At 44.2% G+C, this 16,950-nt stretch overlaps 1 protein-coding gene across 2 annotated transcripts in view; it reads right to left on the bottom strand.

Moving 5' to 3' along the window:
• Positions 1 to 16,950, bottom strand: part of NIPA1 (NIPA magnesium transporter 1) — a 359,202-nt gene that overhangs the window by 178,856 nt on the left and 163,396 nt on the right. For both annotated transcript variants that reach the window (XM_069636609.1, XM_069636608.1), the window contains exon 3: positions 6,934 to 7,024. In XM_069636609.1, coding sequence (XP_069492710.1) covers positions 6,934 to 7,024 — 91 coding nt within the window. The remainder of the gene's footprint in view (positions 1 to 6,933; positions 7,025 to 16,950) is intronic.

The raw sequence follows: 16,950 nt of genomic DNA, 5'->3' as shown, positions 1-16,950 counted from the left end.
ATGTTTCAGTTCTCATACATTTTTCTCAGAACTTTCTTCAGTAGATATGTCACTGTATATTTTAGTGTTACAATACAAAACAAGATATGCTACGAAGGCATAAGTTGGTGTCAATAACAACTCTTGTTGCAGTGCAAAACATCAATCTTTGTGTTCAAACTGTGGCTGCTGATAAAAAAAGAAAAACAAGGAAGGGTAAGCTATAGTTGCTCTACTACTTCATATAATTTCATTTGATATAATTCTACACCTGGAATATAGGTTACCTGGTCCAGTATGTAGAGGACGACTTAGAGGTAGGTTCCTGAATCAAGCAGGGGTTATTCCTCTTGGTCGACAGCTGAATATCAATTAAGTCTAGTACGGCCTGCAATTTAAATTTGCATAGATTTTAAAATCTGCTGTTCATTTCGCTGAGCTATACCTTTGTACATCATGAAGGCGAAAAACTAAAAATAGAAACATAGCCTACCTATTTTGAAGTGGCTATTTGGTAGTCAACAGCAAGTCTTAAGGGTGGTCCTCGCATTGGTTCTAATTGTTGAATCCGCCCATTAGAAATGGTCAAATGTCACAGTTGACAGAAGGCTGAAGCTTGGGAGGAAAAAAAGAGCACAGCATGCTGTTCAATATCAAACCCAGTAACATTGGTAGATATACTTTTAATAAGTAGTAGGGAAAAGGAACCTTATACATTGTAAAAAGCTCACTGTTATTAATTAGTTGCGTTCTATGCGCAGTGAATCTCTTTTGGCAGTGTGTTTCGATATTCAGTTTCACTTGTGCTGAAAGTACATACGGGAAGTCGAGGGGTAGTAGGTTTGTATTTCAAGGATCCTGTTTTAGTTTTAATCTGTAAAACATATAGAAGATATAGACACACAAGGGTATATAAGCGACTGCAGGAGTTGTTTATTATTTGATTTTTTTTATTCTAGTCGCGGCTACATGTTAAGAGGTGTCCCGCTATAGTTACATAGATAGTCTATATTATTGTGTCTATTTTCAATTAAATTCACTTTAAATAGCTTACCTAATTTTCGGCTAGTTAAATCAAGACTATCAGGATATAGTTTTTAATCCATGGTATCGCAGCGAGTATCATCCACAATCGGGGACCGCAGCCTTCCTTTGTGTAAAAAAACTGTGGCCGCCATTTTAGGTGGGTACGCTTATATACGGGCTAAGTCCTTTGTTTATTATAACTGTCTTAAAAGGTGCCCGACTAGAATGCCTGCTCTAGCTATCGACCAGTTCTCTCGGTAGCATAAATTAAAGATCATACATTATGTTTCATTCGGTATATATTAGGAAGATGTCCTACTCTGTAGAAATACTAACGTATCCATGTTGTGCATTACTCTAAATATACACAGGTCTTCACTTGGAGGATATTAATTCTTCAAATCAAATATATGCACTTCCCTAGTCCGTTGTATTGATGCTATATATATTATAAATACAACTAGTGAATGTGTAAAATATAGAAGGGACAGCTGGACCTTAAATAGTCCTTAGCTGTAAATATTCTCTAGTTGTTTAAATCCTATGCCACTCGATGGCTTTGTTGAGCCCTACTTGATCACTTTTTGTAAGGAAGATAAGTCTCTGTTCCTTTTCAAGTAGCATTTTTTTAAGTTTTATTGATATACTAGAACACCAAGCTTCGTCTTTGATAATCTCATCTGGTGTATTGGGGGGAGGGATAAGTTCATTGAAAATGGCAAAGATTTCTTTAGATTGTGATTTGACATTAGTGATTCGGCCATTGAAGAATTTAGCTTTAGCATTGGTGATGGCATCTTGGTATTGGTGGGAGATTAGGTTAAAGCAGTTTTTGGAGTTTTCGCTAGGGTGTGCTAGCCGATTTTTTTAAGCCTCCCTTTTAAGGGATCGTAGGCACTGTAGTTCATCAGTGAACCATGAGTTAGTGTGTAAAGTGTTTTTACCTTTTTTGCATTCAAGTGGAGCTATGGAGTTGATGGCTCTGGATAGGACATCTTTGTAGATGTCAGCTAGGGTGTTTGGATCGTTAGAGAAGGGGGGCTAGTGCTGGGGTGTTGAGGTGTGGGCGAAGGTTGTCCTCTTTGAGTTTTTTTGGAGCTTCTTGCTTGTGCTGGGGGAGCTGGGGTGAGGATTTTGGTGCTTGAGGAGGTGGGTAGAGTGAACTCGATGCAGTAGTGATCAGTTCAGGGTAGCGCTGAGTTAGGGGTGATGGAGGTGTGGCAGTTATGGTCATCGACCCAGTCGAGGGTGCGGCCTTTGGTGTGTGTGTGGGGCCAGAGATTTTTTGTGTAAATCCTAGTTCGTTCAGTTCTTTGGTGAAGGAGGTGGCAGCTTTATCTTTAGGGTCATTGGAGCCAAGGTTTAAATCTCCGAGCAGTAGGGTCTTAGTGGAGCTTTTGATGTTATCGCTTAGTAGATGCAGGAGGCGGCCCTGGAAATCAGACTGGAGACGAGGGGGGTGATAAAGTACGTGAATGTTGATGGTGCTATTAGGGGCCAAAGCAAGGCTGGCTTTTTCTGTGGAGGTGGGAGGTAAGGGGTGAGGGGATCCGCGCGGCAGTGGCAATGGTGAGCATTTAGATGAAGGTGTGCGTTCAATGAGTAGAGTGCCATTGAAAGTGGAACGTGATCCTAAGCGTAGATTATGGAGTGCTGTTGCTGTGGGGTGGCAGCTGATTTCAATTGGTTGGATGCAGGTTCTGAGTCTGGTGCGTCTGAGATTAAGTGAGCAGGCGGTGGCTGTGGGTGAGTGGATGGGTTTCAGTGTGTGGATGAGAGTGGGCATGGTTGCGAGTAGGGGGAAGGCAGGTGTGATGTGGTGTGCTGGTGGGAGCATGCCGTTGACATTGGTGTGTGTCTTGGGACAGAAAGAGGACAAGGTGAGTGCAATGGAGAGTATAGTGGTGATGATGTTGGGGAGAACGCAGGAGATCTTGACACAAGAGTCCGACTTTTGCTACACTGTGGGAAAATGTGGAATTTTATTTGAATGGAATCCACTATATATAGTCATTGTACAATTAAAATTTGACCCAGCTAACATTTTGCCCACTTGTAAATATTTCTTATTAAATATTTAGCTTACAATAATGCTATAATTAATGCGTTAAACTGAGTATTATGAAGTTAAGTGAGGTAAGGCTGTGGTGTTAGGACTTTTTCAATAAGGAAATGCTTCATTTGGAATAAGTGTTGGGATCTTAACATTGGCCTTAACAGCAATTGTACATTTCACTGTTTTAGAAGCAGTAAGCTTAACTCTTTTTAAAACTTGTTTTTTACACCGATATGTGATTATACAAACACGCACAGTTGCCCCAAATTTCACTTATCCTATAAATGTGCCAAAGATTGTGCTCTCTTGTTGCATGTATACTCAACCAGCCCCTCCTCCTCCACCTTAGGGGTACTCTACTAGAGACACATATCCTTACTCCCTACCCTTTACACTGTGTGATAAAGCCAGGCATCTGTCTGAGGTCATCAGGTTTGGAGGAGTACCTGCAGCATAGGAAAGCCAGCCTACCACCGCTCTAAAGTCTGATACACACAAGCAACCTGGAGACAGTCTAGAGAGCAAGCCACAGAGATTACCTCCATCTTTGATACCAGTCTGGACCAAAGTGACTTAATGGTCAACCCTGATAACAAAGGCATACCCATGGTGATTGGGCACTACTGTACTGCCTATATGCAGATTTGTGAAAAGACAGAATTGTGGCATAAAGCTATGGGCTTTGGCAATTACAATGATACCACGTAACCTGGCACACAGCTGGTGCTTGAGCCTGTGGAGCTTTAAAGCCCAAGAACATTACCTAGTAGAACCCAATCCCCCCTCTCCTAAGTGGAACTTTATATTAAATAATTTAATACTGCACACCTCACCACTGCAGTGGTCTCAAAACGCTGAAACCTTGTCCATGTGGGTAAACTGTAGGAGAGAGAAATCCCACATGGAAAGAAATGATGTAGGGTTGGAGCATGGAGGCCTGCTCGGGAACCTGGAGACAAGTGCACGGAAACCCGATCCTCAGCCTCTGCTTGGAGGCTGGAGAAAGTGCCAGCAGAGGAGAATCAATCCATGCAGGAAGATCTGCAGAAGGAAACTGGCATGGGGAGTGTGAGAAACCAGAAGGTGTCTTGCGTGCTGATCCCCAGGGATTTGTCATCCAGGTGGCCAGGACACGGCCATCGCTGATGGCTACAGTTCCTGGGGGTGGACCAGTGAGGGAGGAACTCCTGGATGAGGGGTCCTCAGGGAGTAGAATTGGGACAGCGAAGGGTCACCTCGGTATCCGCTTCCCTATAACACCTTTCCCCCCTTCTACCACTGTAGGATATTTAGGAACTCAACCGCCCAACCCCCTTCCCGACACAAACACTTTCTCACAGACAACTCACTGTGAGTGACAACAGGACTACCCCACCTTTCTCGACAGTATTTTTCTGGATTTTCCTAAACTTACCTGTGAAAACTAGAATCCCCATAATTCCTCCCCTCTGTTCTTTTCTAAAATCACTGAGACTAGGAGGAGAGAGATTGGCTGGATGAAGATTACCAACAGGGAACCACAGACACAGAAAACAGACTCTCCCCTTTCTACAGCAGACTGTCCCATTAATGAAACCAGGCTAAGTCAGGCCCCCCTCTTTAATTACTCGCACCTGACTCCACTTGTCTCTCCCAGGCAGCATAAAAGGCGGAGCAAAAAAGCACACTTTGAGCAATTAGGGTATGCTGGAAGGTGTCGGAGAGAAGGAGAAAGCCCTAGTGAGCTGCAGAAGCCCTGGAAGACCTGGAGGAGGAGAAGACCACCCAAACACTGGCCCTGCTATTTGAGAGGAGACTGCAGTGTGGAGGAGGGAGCTGTACTTCCAGAAAGCAAGACCAGGGGCAGCTGGGGTTTGGCTGGTAGTACCTTCAGCAGAACTCTTCCCATGGGGCCAAACAAGCAAACCTAGGTACACGAGAGGCAGGAGGTAAGACCCTGACCTCATTGAAACATCCCTCTTCTGGCTCCTACAGCTCCCAAAACATGAGGGCTTAAGAGAAAGGCTGACTGAGGGCTGAGACCCAGACTTGGATAAAGGGAATTATCTAAGAGGTCTAGAATTACTTTTTGTCGAAATGTGAACTGTGGCAAATGTGAATCCGATGGAGGGATGCCAAGACAAAGCTAGGGGAAGGGAATTCCCGCTTTCTGATGAGATTCAAAAATTGTGAACTGTGGAAAGTGTAAGCCCAACTGAGGGAATGTGAAACTGGCGTTAGCGCCCGGTTGAGGAGAATGCGGTGCGAACTGTGATATTTAGAAGAACGCACTTGCCATGGAATACCAGAGTGACCCAGCGAGACGAGATCGCCCTTCGGAAGTCTCAGTTTACATTGGCAAGTGCTTTGAGAGGCTAACGCTGAAAGTAGGATCGGAGCCCGGCTGAGGGGAATCCTACAGTGAAGAGTAATCACCTGACGTGAAGGTTACCAGAAGGAACTGTTTGTTTTGTTGGTTTTGGCATATCAGGCCCTTTGAAGCAAGAGACTTTGCAGGAGAAGGGACTTGGGTACAGAAGGCCCTGATATAGAGAAAAGGAACTGTAAGCTTGTGCCGGAGAAGTCCAGGAGTGTGAGGTGCTCAAGAGTCCTGCCTTGTCCTGTGCTAAAAACGTGGGGAAGGGAGACCCCGGCCATAACATCCCGACTTATCATTTTGTGAACACTTTTCTTGTTAACATTATCCCCCACTATTTTGAAGCATTGCAGTAAGGATTGGCAATCGTTTTTTTTAGCCATAGGCCCTTTTTATTTGACTAGACTCCACTTGGTCTGTATTCTTATTATTTGATGGTTGTAGCTTGCTCACACCTTAGATTTAGGTTTAGATTAGGCGTTTATCTCACCTATTTTTACAGTTGAATAAACACCCTTGAACTATTATCACTTGTGTCTGTCTTGCTTTGTTACCATGCCTTCCTTAAATGAGCCAAGGCAGAATGCAGCAGTGGATCATCACAGAGCCACTTAGAAGCGGCACTTGTGTCTCAAGTCAAGATGCTCCCTTTTAATCACCTCTGAGCAACAGGGACCCGCAGCAGGAAGGGCCAACAAGTCGGACAAAAGGCAGTCATTGTTACGACACCGGACAACAAGCTATAGATGAAAAATAATCGGATTAAGAGGAAACCGAATGCTTGGCCTATAAACACAAAAACAGGGCGAGAGCCACAGATAGGACAGGAGCAGAAGCAAAAGACGAGACTGATGACGTCAGCCTATTGGAGAAAGAAAAACTGAGTGTGGGTGCACACCTTGCATTCTAATCACTGTAGACCAATAATTCTCATTAATTGAAAGTAATTTTGAGTGCAGAGGAGGTAACAACCTTGACACGAGGTTGGAAATACAGTATAGACACGAAAGAGTATCCAAAAGTATTGGATATTCCTGTCCCTTGCACACCTTTTAACATATCACATTAATCGATTTCACAAGAGAAAAAAAACGAATAACAATGATTCAGTCCACAATGGTCCAGTAGGTTAAACATTATTTATATTTATCATCATCTGGACAACGCTTTCGGGATTCTGTTTCCCTTCATCAGGGGCAATTCAAGAGACTACAATACAATATGACATGACAATCTGTCAGTATAGTATATCACTGATTTGAACAATTCTGACAAGACTGTGAGTTAATCTGGTTCTTACATCACAAAAATTCAGAGAACATCTAAACAATATTGTTTTCTTATTTCATTAATACCTCGCTTCTAGTTGGTATTTATTTTTCCTTGCAGAGAGAAATATATTTTTCTTTCAGAGAAATGTATTCATAGTCTTCTTAGCAGAAATCAAACTAATGTGTGGATTCTTATGAAAAGAGCACATTTTATAAAGAAAGTAAATTTACAGCCATGCACTTACCCAAATGGAATACTAAGAGCGCCAAGGGGAGCCACGAGGACAGCGGGAGCTGCGTTGTAGGCAAGGAAATTCATAATTTGACCAATAACCACTGGAAAAAAATCAGAAAATGATAGTTTTCAAAAAAAGATTTGTTTTTCTCATCGGCAAGCAGGTGTACAAGTTGAGAAAGCTGGAACCGCACATCATAGAATACCTTTTATTTTGCTCACATATTGCAAAGGCAAAAATATAAATGAGTTTCCTTTTGGATTTATTTTCAGATACTGCAATATTTTCTCTAGCAAGATAACACAACGGAATATTATTTCGCATGATAAATGGCTCATGTGTTTGACAAACGTTTTGGTGAATCGGACCTTCAGTTCGTGGAGATCTAGCCACATTTGAGAATCATTTGACTCCTGTTGGCCAATCTTCCCAAGTGTCAGTGCTCTCTGTGGCGTTATGGGAGCAGAGATATCCACATAGCTAAAACAACCAGCACAACATGAAACAAACCGCAGCCCAGTAAGCAGGATTGGTATAGGGAACATAATGGTGGCCAATACTAACAGCCTTCTCTCACGAAGTAGTCACTCCCCACCCAGACGAAAGTTAAGGCTCTTCGACCGTCAAGCAGGCGAAGGCTACATTGCTGCTAGCTCCACTCGACCTGAGCTACAGTCTATCCCAAGGCTTTCGGATACCAGTGCTGTTCATCCAGCACATCGGGCTTCATTACGAGGTCAACGGTGCAGAAAAAAACGGTTGTAATGTGGTGGTAATTCTATTACTGCCGCATTACTGCACCGTCCAACTAAGAGTTTGGCCTCAGGGAGATAGGTTTACCTCCAGTTGCCCAAAAAATAAAAAAGAGGAATTCCGGTTGGTGACAATTCTGCCAAAACCCCAATGCAGTGCTATGGAGTCCACAAAAAAGGGGACTTACACCACCTACCACCACTTGTAATTCGGTGATAAATCCACCGTACCAAGTGGTGGCAATGGTAATTCCATTTAGTGATATTACAGGGATTTACCGCCAGAATACCGTTAAACTTGTAAGGAGGCTGATTGTTATTTATATTACTGGTGTTGACTCTGGCTTTAAAAAAAACACGTCTCTCTTGCTGTTTGCATTGAATAATCGTTTTAAAGTGTTTAGTTGTACCACAGATTTAATTTAAGACAGCAATCTTTCTATAACACCCTACTGCAATTGTGGGCAAACTTGAGAGGCACGATTGGTGCAGCCAATCCTTAGAAAATAGGCTGCCAGAACGTAGATGTATAAAATCTGCACATACAGAGATACACACCACATAACCTTTTTCTTTCAAATGATGAAGCAATATCTGTTAGTTTATCAATTTCCCTGGCATCAAGGCTTATACTCCGTGCCCCGAACTTGCACGTGCCAGCTGTCAACAGGATATTCAACAGAGATGTGGATATGCTCCTCAATTCAACATCTTGCATACTGTCTGCAGGGCATGTAGTAAACATCCTGATGGGAAAGGGATGGGTAGTTCTTGAATTAAGCCCTTTTGGATGTTTTAAAGTTCAGAACTACCCCAAAAACACAAACAGGGAAGTAAAATACTTGCTCAGAGTGAACCAAGTTTATGACTTCCACTTGTGGAGCCTCAGAAGTATTCTCAAACAAAGCGATGGTATTTTTCTCTCAAAAAAACTGATGGGTAATGTATACCTTTGCTGTGTATATAGGTCAACGGACAGAGAAACGCTGCATTCCTTGGTGCTTTCCCTCTATTCACAATGTCTACATGCATGTTGTGCCAACTGCAGAATCTTTGTGTTTTCTAGGACTTGAAAAAAGAACGCAGGAGAATCCTCCGAAAATGTTAAGCATGGAAGAAATTTGAATTCTAAAATAAATGAATGACTTCAATTAGACTTGGCATTTTAGGACACACAACAAGTTAACTGGTGTACACCAAAGATCAACTTGGGAAAAACGGAAAATTGAGGTGGAGCATTGGAGGTGATTAGAGGGCTGGAGGGGGGATAAACCCTTATAACAGCTAGGTTTTCAAGCATGCTTTAGGGAGACCGGTCCTCAAACTCGATTTAATCGTCATTTTCCTATTTAGATTTGGTACAACCATCCACACAAATAAAACCTGCCCATGGACTCAAGGAAGGTGGTTCATCTGTGTCCAGGAGATGGGCAGTTTGGTAGGGACAGCTCGTCCCGCAGCAATTGATCACTTGATGTATTTCGTAATTTGTATTGCAAACCATACTGCAGCAACAGACGACAGCAAATCGGCAACAATTACAAGTTATTCATATTTCTTAAATGGGGAGCACATGCTTTCTGCATGCAGGCAAGTTGCAAAAGGATTTAAAAGAAGCACTGCTGTGGTGCCATCATCAGCAAGGCACCTACATTAGTGATACAGATCTTAAAAGCTGCAGATTCGTCGACTGCTATTGATGGTAGAGAAACGAAATCCCATTCAGATGGATCAGATCCAACAGATTTCGATTGGGATAAATAAAACACAAGACACAGTTCCAAATAAAGGGCAAACAGAGGTGAATCAATACTAGATGAACAACGAACACAATCATAAAGAGACCCAAAAACCCAAGGACTCAAATGCACAGCTAAAGTAAGAGCTAGGACAACAACTTAGTGCTTTCCCCATTTTGGGAAAGCACTACAAAGTTTACCAGTTCTCCTCTTTGCCACCTGTTGGGAGGCAAAGTTCTGAGAAAAATGTGGAGCCTACTGCAGTTCTTGCATAAAAGAATCAGAAGCATGAACAATACTCCACCACAAAGGACGTAACTCCAAACAAACCTGCCCCTTGGAATTCTCATGAGCTAACAGATAGCTAGTGGGTGTGAGGAACCTGAGGGCGTCATCACTTCCTTCTTCCTGATATCCTCTGCTCAGGTGTCCAGCGAAGGGCCATTGCGTTTCCATTCCTACCTGGGGTAGATATGCAAGGGAGGATCACCTGGGTAGCAGAGACTTGGGGAATTGAAGGGGGATGTCTTTGGGTGAGACGTGGTATCGCCATTTCCATTTCATGATGAATCTTTAGTCCGAGCTATTGTCATCCTTTTCCCTTTTCTTCCTTTCAAGATGACCCTGGGAATGCCATCAAGGTATTGACACTAGGAAGAGGTTAAATAGGAGGATATTTCCTCATTCAGGGAGGGTAAGCACGTATCAACCCCTTAATATTGTTTCACAGAAACATCAGGCCCAAAATAGAGAAAAACCAAACAAGATTTGTGTATAGTTCCCCTCAGTCACATATATTTAGTAATGGGATGAGGAATAGGCAACTAGGAGGTGTACACACTAACATTCAGTTACAACACTCTGGTACTGAGACAAGGAAGAGGCCTGGAAACAATTGGAAGCGTCAGGCATGTCCAGAGTATCGAAAAGTGTTGTCAGGCAATTGAATTCAAGGACTCGCACCTGCAACTTGTTAACAGGTCACAGGTGCATAAAAGATGGAGCTGCCAGCAAGAGAGGGAAAACCAGCAGGAGATATGATATGTCATTTATAACACGCCTGTACACAAGCGTTTCTAGGCGCGAGAAGACAAGGGAGGGAAGACAAAAGACAAGATAAACGATCTTACTAGGCCTTGTGTAACTCAGATCATGCAACTGCGACAACGCCAAGGGCAGTAGGAAGGGAGAAGGGGAAGTGTCAGGGAGAGGGGAGGAGGAAGTGCAATCAGGGCAGCAATGTAGAAAATGGCTGGGAGAGACAGGCCTGGGAGGGGAGATTTACTGCCCAGGAGGGGCTGCTGAGGAGAGTCCTGCCTAGAGGCCAGAACGCCGGCTACTGCAGAGGAGAGACAGATGCGCGGGCCGTGAGAGGGTCAAAGCCGCTAGAGTCTCCTCTGTCTTGTGCCCACAGCCGGAGCTGTGGGGCACGGAAGACTCCCGAGTGCTGCAGTCCACCGGTAACATCCCTGGGTGAAGAGCAGAACTACCGGCAACGCACAATGAAGTTTGCAGAAGGCGAGTGCAGCTTGCGTAGCTCCCAAGAAGTGTGCACAGAGCTGAAGAATGCCAGGAAAAAGAAGAGATATGATGCAACGAGGAGCAGCGGAGGACCGTGAGTAAATTGAAGGGAACACTCGTACTGGGGCGCTCCTGGGGCTACAACTGGGAATATGGTAATGCTGATGAATTGAAATGTGTGTAATTGATGATGAACCCAAAGTGAGGGGTTGTGAAACATTGAGCAAATGTTGATCTATAAGTAAAGGAACTTGAATATAAAGCAAGCATTATTAAATACTCAACTAAAGGAAAGTTTTGATGAGCCTACGTATGAAATGAAAGCAGGTGTGAATCACAAGTAATGAACATTTAAAGATAAAGGACAAATTATTATGAATAAAGTAAAAAGCAAGTGATGAGCAGTTATGAAGATTGTGAAAGGAAGGTGGTGGAAGAGTGAGCACCACTGAGTGAGTTGTGTGGAAGAACAAAGACTGACAAGGAGAATCCAAAGTGAATCTAAACCAAAGCACAGGTGCGGTGAGAGAGAAATCTGTGCGGGTAAGAAAACTCTAGGGTTATTGGTTGCGTGACCTGTAACGGGTGGACTGCACCTAGACCGAGGATACCCTGTCTGGAAAAGCCAAGGAAAGTAAAGATAAAGAATCTCCACTTGCAAATTAAATTGCTGAAGTGACTGCGTAAGAAAGCAATCTGTATAAACTATTTAAGAGCCTGAAGGATTATAAAGTCGACCTGGAACTGGTTGCTTGAATTAAGAGGCTTGAACTGATTGTGAATTTGCAAGCTGGAAGAGCTGATGTTTGGGGAAGGGAAACCAGAGACTTTGTGAACTGTGTTGTTGCCTTAGGGAAGGGAACCCTGATGCCCTTTTGGAACTGTGTTTTCTTCTTGGGGAAGGGAACCCCAAGGTTTTTTTGGAACTGCTTTGAACTTGGTGAAGGGGAGCTGGAAAGTAAGCCAAGAGCTGAAAGAAGCTCAGAACTTTATTTGGAACACTATTTATTTTGTTGCCGACATCCCTACACATTGTTTAGCTTTAGTTGTGAGGGCAAGTGTAAGTTTTGGACACAGACAGACTTAAGTTAAACTTAGTTTCTTTAGGTAGGAAAATCCCATCTTAGCATAGGGCAAGTTAGGCCTTCCACCATCCTGACATTTATGTAAATAAAAGTGTCTTGTTTGAACCGTGAATCGGTTGTCTGTGTCTTGCTTCATGATGCCTTCACATGGGCCATTTGCTTGGCTGTTAAAAGTCTAGCACACAAACAAATCACAACCCGATCTCTCTGTGCTCAAACAAGTCATCAGCACCAGGCATGCCCCCATAAAAACAGCCAAAACCACATACTACAAATCAAAAATAATTGAGGCACCCAACAAAAGCAGCACCCTCTCAGGCAATAAAACACTGTTGCAGCCCCCTTTCGGAATAACAGACTGCAGAGTAAGTGGAATAATGAAATGCCATTAATAACTCATTGACAAAATCTCAAAACTCAAGACAATGAGGATACCACCCTCCCTAGCCCAGCACCTCCAAGGAACCCACCTCAGATGAATTTACATGAATGATCTAATTTCAAGACCTTACTGGTCAGCGAAATTTCTTTTAGCCTTACCCAACTTAGACCTTCCATATAGGGGAGTGGCCTGCAAACTGCGGCGCTCCAGATACTTTGGACAACAACTCCCATGACAATGCATCTTTGACTATACTGGCTTGGACGGATGGAGTTTTAATCCAAAACATATAGCGAACTAAAAGGTTATAGGTACCTAACATCGGCGGAGGACATCTTCCACTTCTCCATCATCATCATCATCATCATCATCATGCTATTTAACGACCAAGCGTAGCTGCCCTTACTGCATATAAACAATACCCCACTCACACAAGGGACCTTGTCTTAATCTCACAAAGCAGGTTTAATAAGTCCACTTTTCGAAGAAGACAATTTAGAACCAGACAACCAATTAAAACTACTGCCCAAAACCCAATCTCCAATTTCTGGTAACAGTCACTGAAAAACATGTCATCCTAGAGGTGCAAGAATAAATAAACCATAAGGTCCTATGACAGTACTACTGTGCGGACGTCATGGACAAAAGGAAACCCCTGCCTCTTAGTACTGCTTGATCTCTCCATGACATTTGATACAGTTTATCAGGCAACTCGTCTCACACTCCTTGCAGATTTGTGTTCACAACTTGGTACTCACCTGGTTCGCCTCTTGTCAGAAAAGCACCAGCTAGTCCGAAATAACAGATCAATGAGCTGCCCAGTCACATCCACTGTTCCTCATGGCTCCAGCCAATTGCCTCTCTGCTTTAACTGCTGCATCTCTAGGACATCATCTGCATACATCAATATGCAAAGGACACACAGTTATACCAAAACATTCAGTGCTGTATGACCAACGCATGCCTAAAACTCAACTCTACCAAAACCGAGAGTATGTTCCTCTGAACTCTTATTAGTTAAAACACTCAACCCATCATGATTAGCAGACATGAACCTGGAAAGGTCTCCACCAGGTCCCTAGGCTTCACTATCAACTATAACCTCTCCTTCAACGATTATGTTGCCAGAAAGGAAGGGATTGACCACTACTGCTAACATTATTGTGAAAAAACCAAACCCTTTGTGCTACCAACTTATTTCAGGTCTGCTGTACAATCCCTGTTCTATTTCATTTGGACATGGGTAACATACTCCACTTTGGTGGGAGGGATACAATGGAGATGCCACTCAATGCAGGACATCATGCCACAGCCAGACCAATCAGCATGTGGCAAGCCAGAAGAAGGACTCTGACCAGAGAACATTTTATCAAAGTGTTTTATTTAACAAAAGAAAACACCTTTCTAGTCCTATTGCTAAAAGGGGTGTCCCCTTCCTAACAGACTACACCGAGGTGCTTGTCAATACTCAACAAAAATGGTCCTCTGTCCAATACCTATCCTCTAAACTGGTCCAGCCACGTAGAAAAATATAAACAAAAAACTGGGCAGAGTGTCCTGCCTTCAGAGTTGTTCACTCCAATCTCACTCAGGGCTTCCAGGAATCCCTCCTGGTTTCGGGTCCAATGCTGCTCCGTAGAAAACACTTCCCCCTGGTTTAACAGTTCTTGACCATCTGTCAAAGTTCCAAAAGTTTATCAAGTTGGCAAAATAAAGTCTCAAGTTCCTGAAAAGATTAAATGTCCAAGTTGTCATAGGTGGAGGGATACCTCCTTAATCCCTCTCGACCACTTGGGTGGGTTTCTCCTCACTAGGTTTGCGTATTGTTTTCCCCTGTATTTCCCTCAAACTCACTTGTCTTTTGTGCCCCTAGGGTTTCTCTGTCCCAATGTCTCACCTATCGGCCAGGTGTATTCGTAACCCCTCTTTCCATATGTCTCTCTTGTTTCTCGATAGTTTCTGTGAGCCGTTTGTCTGAATGAAATATTCGGGTTTCTCGTCTCCCGTAACCCTTAGTGTTACTTGCTTCTTTCTCTCTCTCTGGGTCCTTCTGGCCCTGGTATAGGGTTTGGAAATCCATCATTCTTCTCTCTATGCTCCCTGGTCTCTCTGCCCCTCCCCTATGAGCAACCAAAGTACCTTCTATATTGCAGGGTGTGCTCCAGTGAGGTGGCATCTGCTTGGTAGCAGTGGCGTTCCCCACGACATTCTGGTGTTCCCGTCTGGATACGATTGAGATTTGCAGTCGGTTCATCTCAGTGTTTCTCTGCTCATCAGCTTCTTTGTTGAGAGTGGAGGATTTGTTCCTTCCTCACGGTCTGGGTTTGGCATAGTTTCTCTGCCCCCCCCCCCCATGTCCGCCGCGTGGTCGCGCCTCCAGATAAGTCTGGCTATGCTCGGCCTTGGCATCTCCAGCTCTGCAAGGATCTGTGCTGGGTCAGGGGCATCTCTCTCCTTCTCCAAACTCTCTCTGCGCCACAGTGGGGTCCGCTGTGCAGCGCAGCTCCGCCTCTCAGTGATGTGCTCACGTTGGAGGCTCGCCTGTGCATATTGCTTCTCCTCAACCATTCAATGATAATGCCTTTATTCACGCTCCATGAACAAAAAGGAGCATGTTGTTTATGGTTATGTTAAGCTGTCAAGCCCATGGAAAGACTAGCATTGTCTTGAGCCAAAAATCCAAAGGCACTTTCAGTATTATCTCGAGTCCCACAGCTGAATGTAACGTTGGTTTCTTGGGTTACAATGTATGCAGATAATGCCTTAGTTATAGGGAGTTCCCCATGGGAATGAGAGTCCTTGTCCCCTTTCCCAAAACCTAGGGAGAGTTTTGCTGAGCAGGCTCACCTCCCTAACCTCAAAGGGGGTTGTTCTCCCCAGGGAAGAAAGGACAAAACCTCCAGATTCATCACAACCAGCAAAATAAAATCCAATCACATTTCACCCATCCCCAGGGAGCTACAGTGGCTTTCTTTACAGCAACTTGTATCACATACAAGGTTCTGGCAACTCATGCACAGCCTTACATAGCAGAAATACCAATGATCGTGGGAGACCAGGGAGATTCGCAAAACTGGAAATAAATAAAAAATGCTGCAAAGAACCAGGAAACAGGCATTCTATCGATATGCCCCAACACCAGGCCAAGCCAAAACCCCACAGCGCATTGCTGAATATCTTATTGTTCAAAGAATACCTAAAATAGCTCTGCACACTATGGAACACCATTGTTATGGCATCCCCCCCGAGAGGCCAGCCCTGCTTGACCCTCCTGTACTCATTAAGTCTTGTAAAGCAGGAATACTTCTGGTTGAACACTTTCATAGAAGTACCGCTCCCCAAGACATGGGAAGTATGGAAGGAAGTTTTAAGGGGCCATCCGATAGCAAAAGGTGCCTAGCTCAAAGAACCAGCTCGAACCGTGTGCCAATCTAGAGAGAGAACTCAAAAACACATAAGTGAGATACAGGGATAAACCGAATACGGAACATTGACATTCCCTGAATATGGGGAAGTATTGTGAGAAACCTCAGGGCATCCTCCCTCTCTTCTCCCCAACATCATCTATTCAGGTGGGCAGGAAAAGGCCAACGCTTTTGGATCCGGACCCTGGGGGTGGATATGCGAGGGAGGATCACCTGTGTGGAGGGGATTTGGGGAATGGAGGGTGGGTGTTTCACAGTATTTCCAATTCCCTTTTCATGCTGAAACTTCAGTCCCATAAGCTTTTATAGGGCACTGTGGACCGACCCCCTTGCCCTCTTTTCGGAAGGACCCTTGGAAACACCCTTATTATAAAAGGTCTAGAAACAGAACACCTTGAAGGACCTCTCTTTATATGGGCAAGATAAACACACCTCAAAACCCTTATGTCGAGTTCAAGACACCTCAAACCTATGCCAAACCAGAGATTAAACAACTAGCAGTAATAGCCCCCGTCATTCAGTCTCTTTCACTTCCGTAAACACCCACTGTTCCACATTCACATATCTTTACAACTGGGACTAGGAAGAGGCAACTAGGAGAAATGCACACTTCTAGTCAGTTTCACCACTATGGTACTGAGATGAGGAAGAGGATTATGGAAGGTCAGGCATGTCCCGTTAATTACTATAATTGTGGTCAGGCAAAGATCTTGCACCTGCAACCAATTGACAGGCCACAGGTGCATAAAATGGTATACCAAGAGAGGAGAAGAAGGAACCTGCCTGGTGAGAAGGCGACAGCTACGAGGTGAGGAGCAGGCTGGAGCAGGGCCAGCAGAGAGGATTCTGTGTGATGCCAGGGGGTGAGAAAGGTGCTGCGAACCGAGCGGACCGTGAGAGGACCACGACCAGAGCCCCAGCAACTACCTGAGCCTTGTGTTCCCAGCTGGGGAACACGGGAGACTTTCAAACACAGCAGACAGCTGCAGCAAGGATTTCCCAGTAGCGAGCGTTGCTCGCTGGAGCTCCCGACGCTTACCCAGGAAGAAAGTGGAAGTCAGCGAAGACTGCAGAGAGGCCCAGAGGAGCACTCACCGGAGTATGTCCCTCTCTCACACTCCG

The sequence above is a fragment of the Ambystoma mexicanum genome, chromosome 7p (genome assembly GCF_040938575.1).
Source record: "Ambystoma mexicanum isolate Mex_15411 chromosome 7p, UKY_AmexF1_1, whole genome shotgun sequence".
In the NCBI taxonomy this organism is placed as follows: Eukaryota; Metazoa; Chordata; class Amphibia; order Caudata; family Ambystomatidae; genus Ambystoma; species Ambystoma mexicanum.
The sequence above is the reverse complement of the archived record's forward strand: the minus strand, read 5'-3'. Positions and strand labels throughout refer to the sequence as shown.